The sequence below is a fragment of the Gastrolobium bilobum genome, unplaced genomic scaffold, assembly GCF_033153095.1.
Source record: "Gastrolobium bilobum isolate Gb01-03AN ecotype WA unplaced genomic scaffold, APGP_CSIRO_Gbil_v1 utg20712, whole genome shotgun sequence".
NCBI classification, from domain to species: domain Eukaryota; kingdom Viridiplantae; phylum Streptophyta; class Magnoliopsida; order Fabales; family Fabaceae; genus Gastrolobium; species Gastrolobium bilobum.
The window spans coordinates 101119-109039 of record NW_026896308.1 but is presented as its reverse complement, the minus strand read 5'-3'; the positions used below and the strand labels follow the sequence as shown (position 1 = coordinate 109039).

At 33.5% G+C, this 7921-nt stretch overlaps 1 protein-coding gene across 3 annotated transcripts; it reads left to right on the top strand.

Moving 5' to 3' along the window:
• The first annotated feature begins 1334 nt into the window (after positions 1 to 1334).
• On the top strand, positions 1335 to 7669 carry LOC133298808 (phosphatidylinositol/phosphatidylcholine transfer protein SFH13-like). 3 transcript variants are annotated; one of them, XM_061498162.1, is made up of 16 exons: positions 1337 to 1438; positions 1901 to 1967; positions 2156 to 2259; positions 2622 to 2928; positions 3052 to 3151; positions 3805 to 4071; positions 4295 to 4372; positions 4451 to 4555; positions 4643 to 4692; positions 4785 to 4884; positions 5012 to 5107; positions 5223 to 5336; positions 5437 to 5590; positions 5817 to 6193; positions 6282 to 6356; positions 7217 to 7669. In XM_061498162.1, the coding sequence occupies exons 3-16, from the start codon at positions 2253 to 2255 to the stop codon at positions 7235 to 7237; spliced, it is 1851 nt and encodes a 616-aa protein (XP_061354146.1). In that variant the 5' UTR covers positions 1337 to 1438; positions 1901 to 1967; positions 2156 to 2252; the 3' UTR covers positions 7238 to 7669. The 3 variants fall into 3 exon arrangements, with proteins under 3 accessions (XP_061354149.1, XP_061354146.1, XP_061354148.1); XM_061498164.1 differs by having other exon boundaries at positions 1843 to 1967; XM_061498165.1 differs by lacking the exon at positions 1901 to 1967 and having other exon boundaries at positions 1335 to 1438.
• The last annotated feature ends 252 nt before the right edge of the window (positions 7670 to 7921 follow it).

Here is a 7921-nt window from a genome sequence, read left to right as displayed (position 1 = left end):
ACAAAAACAAAAACTTGACACGGAAGTCGATGTATGTGTAAAAATGAAATCTTGTCTCACGAGAAAAACATTTCCCATTTTCTATCTAAACTCTAATTATCTTTTGGGGCAAGTTGATTCAGAGAATATCCTACCAACATTAACTTTTTGAACCGTTTTGGGACTAATCCCGAATTGAAGTTACTCCATCGATAATTGAACAAAGTATTTATTATCTAGTATTATTTTTCCTTTCATTCCCTTGTTGATCCATATATAAACAAATTGTAATCGTATATATGAAATGAGTAATTAAGTAAATGAAGGGAAAAAAAAAAAAAAAAAAAGCGAGAGAGAATGTAATTGAACACGTAAGAGGAGCACAAAGAGTAGAAAGGCAAAAGTGGACACACGGCCACCGCACAAAATAATATAATAAAGCATAAAGCAAAGATGCCATGCCACGAATCCTCACTCGCTGCTCCATCATCACTATCACACCATTTCTCATCTTACACCCAACCTTCTCTCATTCCTCATTCAATTTCCATTTCTATCTACTTTCTTTAATTAATCTATTACTTGAGTCATGGTTCAAATCATCGCTTGAAAAAAAAATTCCCAAAATTAAAAGTAATTACTTTTTAAAAATCATAAACTGATAATATTTAATTTTTACTATTATTAATAAATTAATTTAATACTATAAATAAATTTGCTATATTGTGTGAGTTTAGTATTTCTTATATTATAAACAATAAATTTATTTCTTATATATACATAAAAATACGTGTGGTACATATTTTCTCTTTTTTTACATAGATCCATGTAGGGCCACATACTTTTATATATATATATATAATAAATTTATCTTCTACAACATAAAAAATATTAAATCCACGCTGTGTAAAAAAGAATGGATCACACAATAATGGACGTGGTCATATAATTTGAATGTTTTAATTATTAATTAAATCAAAGTCATTAAATATAAATGTAAATATAAATATTATAACGGTTAAAATTTAATATAAAATTTATTATATTTATAGTGAGTTTGTCACTTCTATAACGACCGCAGATGAGAACTTTTGCAGCAAAATATTTACACTAGGATCCGCATCATTTAAAAAAGAAGAAGCCAAAATCCGCTTGTTATTCTGACTTTTTATGTGTTGCTGCAAAATTTTTCATCTACATTAACAGAAGAAATATATTTTCCATTTATAGTAAGTTATTTTTTTGCCCTTTAAGTTATTTGAAAAAAAAAATTGAAAAGAAAAAAAAAAAGAGAAAAAGGAAAAGAAAAGGTTGTATAAAGAAAAGAAAAGAAAAGGTAAATATAAGAGGAAAGAGAGAAGAATATGTGAAGAAAGAAAGGAGAGATATAGAAGAGGGATCTATAGAGTTCTCTTCCTCTTCCTCTCTTCTTCTATGTTTCCATTCACAAACTCATAAGGTATGCATCTCACTCTGCTCTTACGTTTTGCTTTATAATAAATGCGATAAACTTAGGTTAGAAATGGAAAGGGTAGTTGAATAGTTATGTTAACTGAGATAGAGAGAGAGAGAGAGAGATCCATGGAAATCTAGCATATAATAAAAATAAATTGAATGCGTTTTATTTTTTTATTTTTTTTTATTTTTGGGTAATTAAAGTTGGTTTCCGTTGAAGAAGGAATAAATAAATGCTAACACGGATCCAACCATCTTATATTAATTTTAATATATGATCCTTTTTCTTTCATATTCATATTCATTAACACCTTTCACATCTTTCTTGAGCTCACTTCAATAACAAGCACCCAAAATTTGAAAAATAAATAAATAAATAAATAAAAATTGTTTTTTCTGTTCTCTCAGTTAGTAATATTCGTTTCGTTTGCTTTGGGATGCTTTCTGTTCTGTACGACCGACGCAGCAATTGTTTCGTTCATTGAAGGTCGAAACTTTCATTTTGCTCTTACCCAAGCCGTTTTGGAATCTAGGTTTGTGTCAGTTCTAGATTCTTATATATTGCATCAATTCAATGACTTTACATAATTTTTTAATTTTTTTGGGTAATTTTTATAGTTCATGTAGCATTGATCTTGATTAAGTAGCTTGATAACTGTTAGTTATCGCCCTATAATTTTTTTTTTGTTTTTTATTAATTTTTTTTCTTGGTATGTGGCAGTCTCTGGAGCAGTAATTTATGACGGAGTTTGCTGTGAATTTGATTCACTGATTCAACAGTTAGGATAAACTGTAATTCGGTTTTCTTTTGGACTAACATGTCAGGTAGATTCTGTTGTCTCTGTCTTTGGTATTTGATTTTGAGAAATGATATACATACAATCTATTTTTGTTTACAACCACGTCTTACCTGTTGATTTTCGTCAATCTGATAGCTATAATTTATTGGGAATTAATAATTAATTAACAAATATGACCCAATAAATTATATCTGTCAGATTGACGGAAATCAATGGTTAAGATATGGTTGTAAACGAAAATAGATTGTAAGTATAACCTTTCTCTTTGATTTTATGATTTTTTTTCTTTTATGTATGTTTTGATTGGCATGACTTGTCAATGTAAAAATAAACTGATCTAGTAATTTTTATTTATTTTTTCTATTTTCTTAAATTGGGGTGTGGAAGGATTTGAAGGGCAATGTAGTAATGATGAGATTAGGGAGAGAAGATCAGATGTTGAGAACTCTGAAGATGAGAGGCTGAGAAGGTTTAAAATTGGAACACTCAAGAAGAAGGCTATGAATGCTTCTTCAAGATTCACACATTCCCTTAAGAAAAGAGGGAAAAAGAAAATTGATTATAGGGTTCCATCAGTGTCAATTGAGGATGTTAGAGATGCACAAGAGGAGACTGCAGTCCATGAATTGCGCCATAAGCTTATTGAAAGGGGATCTTTACCTCCCAGGCATGATGAATATCACACATTGTTAAGGTGTTTCCTCACTTCATTCAAATTCTACCACTAAATCGAATGTTGAGTATGTCATCATGTATAACAAGTGTTCCATTTTTTCGCTCACGGTTGCACTTGTTGTTGCTCTTTACTTCCTGGTAGGTTTCTTAAAGCTAGGGATTTTAACATTGAGAAGACAATTAAATTATGGGAAGAAATGCTTGCGTGGCGAAAAGAATATGGAACTGATACCATCCTTGAGGTAATGATAGCAATTTATGTCATAGCCGTAAAGGTGTAGTTGCTTTATAGTTTATACCACAGGATGTTTCAGTATAATGGAAGGACAATAAGTATTCCTTTGATTAATTTGATTTTGTAGAATATAAATCGAATTTGTTTATTCTTTAATTTGAACAAGTTAGATATAAAATCATTCATGAACCTCCTCCTCACAGCATAAGTTTTTACAAGAATCAGTCCTTCTTGACATGGAATTGGGGCTATATGACCAAGCAAGTGATCAAAAGTTCCATCCTTGCAGCTCTAGTCCTCTATCTTAAAGTTAAATTTCACAGCAAGGCAAAAATATGCGTTGTCTATGCTTCAAGCCAAAACGGGTCTTGTGTGAGGTCTTTATGATCAAGTAGTCAAGAGTTTTATTATTGCTCCTCCGTTCTGTTCTCCACTCATCAAGCACAAATATCTCTTGATTGAGGGGGCTTGTTAGATATAAAACCATTCATGAGCCTCCAATACCTAATAGTTTAAGCTTTTAGTAGAGTTGGTTCTTGACAGAATAGAATTATTCCATTTTGTAATATTTAAATGTTTTAGCATTGGCATGTCTTCTATGCTAGAAGATGCTTGATATACATATTTTATTTGGCTCTAATGCGATCATGATCTTTGAAGGATTTTGAATTTGAAGAACTGGAAGAAGTATTGCAGTATTATCCTCAAGGATACCATGGAGTTGATAAGGAAGGTAGGCCAGTTTACATTGAAAGGCTTGGGAAAGCTCATCCAAGCCGCCTGATGCACATCACCACAATAGATCGATATTTGAAATACCATGTCCAGGAGTTTGAGAGGACTCTGCTGGAGAAATTTCCAGCATGTTCCATTGCAGCAAAGAGACAGATTTCTTCAACAACAACAATACTGGATGTGCAGGGCTTGGTATGATTTTCTTTCCAGCATGTTCCATTGCAGCATTACACTATATTATTTTTATTAAGTTATGAACTTTACCACCAGTATCTGGTGCATTTTTTTTGATTTGAAGAGGGGGGAGGGGGGGTTCCTGATCAGGCGTTACTCTATTTTAAGAACTGCCTTGTTTTAGGTTGTTGAAATTTTTTTCTGCTGAAATTTTTGCTGGCACCTGATATGTGTAATGCAGGGAATGAAAAATTTCACGCGTACTGCTGCAAATATCTTGGCTTCTATGACAAAAATAGATAGCAATTACTATCCTGAGGTCTTTGTCTTGTCCCTTCCCAAATTAACATTTTCCGGCCCTCCTCCTTTCCATATAAAACTTCATGTATATTTGCAGACATTACATCAAATGTATATTGTTAATGCTGGTCCTGGCTTTAAGAAGATGCTTTGGCCCGCAGCTCAGAAGTTTCTTGATCCCAAAACTGTTGCCAAGATACAGGTGAGGATATAACTATCAGCTAGTAATATTTTATATGCTCTTTGCCTTCAGCGCCACTGATTTTACATTCATTTCCCTAATTTCCAGATTCTTGACCCTAAGTCTTTATATAAATTACTGGAAGTCATTGACTCTAGGTATACATCTGTGCCTTCATTATACGGCATTGTAATTTCTATTCTTTTCTTTTTTTGTGATTAATTTGGAGTTTGTAAATGAATCTGTATAGTCAGTTGCCAGACTTTCTGGGTGGTTCATGTACTTGTACCGCAGAAGGTGGATGTCTTAGGTCTAACAAGGGTCCATGGAATGATCCTGATATCATAAAGGTAATTTCTTTTTTCAAATATCTTGTTTCTTGTGCTTTACTTGTATTGGCTTTTGAAAATTTATGTGACTTAGAATTACCATGTCAAACTAGTATTTGGGCAACTAATGTAGATATTCTGATTTTAGCTGGTACATAATGCGGAGTCAACATTTGTGAGGCAAGTAACCAGAGTGTCCAATGAAAAACAGAATTTCGACTTTTTTCATATACACTCACTAAAGGCAAGTCTGGATCTTCTTGACATTGGAAAGTTGGGACTTCACAAGTATTCACTAGTTTACAGTAGATGTCACTTACAATCATATGCGTTTTTAACTTCTTTTTCTCATCTCTCAGGGACGATGCAATGATACATCAACTGCAGAATCAGGGTCTAATATTATTGATTACTCCTTTCCCACCAGACAAAGGAGCTGTACTTATCCTCATTTAGCCCCAGTTCATGAAGAAGTCTGTTTTAAAACTTTTGACTCTGACTTATTTTAGAATCCTCATCACGTGTGGTTGTGTCTTGAGCTTTTAATCATGCCGACGGCTGTGTCTTCTCCAGGTTAGGCTACCAGATCTCAATGGCTACTACAGTTGTGATGATAGTGCTCTAGCAGTCGAGAAAGTGAACGAAAGTGATCAATTTCACCTTACTCGTGAGCAGTCATTGCAAACTAATGATATGGGGATTATTGTTTGTAGGACGAATTCAGAAGGTATTGTAATAAAATTGTTGAAGCAATTACATTTATATGTTCCTTTTATACATGCTATGACTGGATACAGAATTGCACATATACCTTGTCATATTTGGATCTGGAAGTTGGAAATGCATAATGGCTATTGTTCATGCTAGGTTTAGCTGATATGATTGACAAGTATTTCAGTATTACCCTTTTCCTCTGAGTTCACACTAATTTGATTTTTTGTGGGTTATTTCAGTCAGCAATTGGTTCAGCATTGTTAAGGAAAAAATAGAGAAAATGAATTCCTTATATGTGGCAAGAGTGCTGACTTCTTTCATGGAAAGACTAGTTGCATTTTTCCGCAGTTTAAGATTTGAATTTTGGAGAACACAGAACAATGATCACCCTTCAATTACCGGGGAATGTAACTTCAACAACCATCCAGCAGTTGTTGAAGCAACCTCTGAAAGAGATCATATTCTTCCATGTGCACAACGTCTTCAGAGACTAGAAAAATTATTTGAGGAACTTAATAACAAACCTGATGGTATGCCTATGGAGAAGGAGCAAATGCTTATGGATTCCTTGGATAGGATTAAGTCTGTTGAGTTTGACCTTGAAAAGACAAAGAGGGTATTCATCTATACTTTCATCAGTCATGTACAACTTTTGGTTATACTGATCTGATGTGTGGTGCTTAAAATTTGTGCTTTTACTGCAGGTACTACACGATGCAGTGAAACAGCAGCTTGAGATTGCTGAGTTGATGGAGAACTTGCAGAAGTCAAAATGTCGAGTAAGTTGGTTTTTTATATTTGATTACGATATTTATCAGGCTGTTCTATGAGGGGTTGATATTAATAAACTTTGTTATCTGAATGAAGATAAACTGGTAGAGGAGGATTTTCCCCTTGTTTTTTTAAGAATACTTCTGCATCTTTGGATAAGTGAGCATGCAATGGTTTAATTTTGTTCATGAATTGATAATTACAGCTACAAGATCTGGATTAGATCTCGAGTGTGTAGTACTAGTTGGTTTTCCTTTCATCTTGCTTTGTGTTTCCCTTCTTATTGCTATTGTCATGTTGTTGGTTTCTTTTATTACTTTTTTGTTAATCCCTTCTCAAGTACATGACCACAACAGGTCTTAAGCCTCCCTGCAAACTATTCCAAATCCCTTACCACTAACTCAAGCCACTTGGCTTGTGATTCTGTGCTCTCCAATTCCTCATTCATTTAGACAAGGCCCTAGTGAGACTGCCTGAATCATTTGCTTTTGCAACTGGAATATGACATCATAAATTGTAGAATCATTAGTTAAGATTAGATTGTTTACATGTCAACTTAAATTGGTCAAGCCTGTCCAAATTGAATTCATAGAGTTCATACCCAAATTTTTATCTCCAATGCTGAGACTTCCAACTGATTAATTATACCACAATCACATAACAGCCGCACCCCCAAAGATGAAAAACTTTCTTGCAACTTTGGTTCAATCTACAGTAAAATGATTATAAAAATATTGAACTTTTACACCATGCCCACCCCTAACATGGTCTGGTTTCACCTCTGTTCACAAGTTCTGTTATGTTTGAACATGAGTTCATATCTGTCGTTTCTTGAAAAATTTAGAGTTAACAAGAATTATTCTTGCAGCAAAGAAGGCTATTCTGTTGAATCATCTAAGTTTCAGCAACAGGAGTCCTTGGCACCACAGAAGAATATTTTAATCAAATAGCAGACTTCATGCAAATTCACATGTAGATTGAACCCGAGGAATCCTGAGTAGAGGCGTGGGGAATTGGGATGGTACACAGTCCACTTTTTTTTTTTTTTTATAAATATATAATGTGGATTTCATCTTAAATGTTTTTTTTTTTTTTTCTCATTTTTCATAGTAAATAGGTGACAAAATTTGTAGTTTTGTATGGACGAGATGTTCTATTCCGTTTTAGATAGTGTAGAGAATAGAAAGATAATAGAAAAGGTTACAGTGCAGAAAGTTTAATCAATCGCTCCTTTGTGTTGGGCGTAAAGGTTTTTGAAAAATGTTTGTCAGACATTGGAATAATTAATCACCATATGGTGTGTGACAATAGTCTATTTTCTCTATCTGTAAATGTAAGGATTCTTTAGTACTCCTGATTATCACAAATAAAAAACTGTTGAGGAATTTGGAGAAGGAATTGAAGACTGATCACGATGAAAAGTGGTGGGGTACTTGAAAAAAGATACTCTAAAGCTTAAGTTAGATTCCATTTATAGATTGCTAATTACATCATAGGACAATGCACGCACGCATACCTACGCTAATGTAGGGCTCTTACTCTTTTGCATGGACAATGTCAATGTCATCATCCT

Coding starts and splice junctions, on each gene's coding strand:
- LOC133298808 (XM_061498165.1), top strand. Junction 4,693..4,784: donor CTGGAAGTCATTGACTCTAG/GTATACATCTGT, acceptor GAATCTGTATAG/TCAGTTGCCAGACTTTCTGG. Junction 6,194..6,281: donor ACCTTGAAAAGACAAAGAGG/GTATTCATCTAT, acceptor CTTTTACTGCAG/GTACTACACGATGCAGTGAA.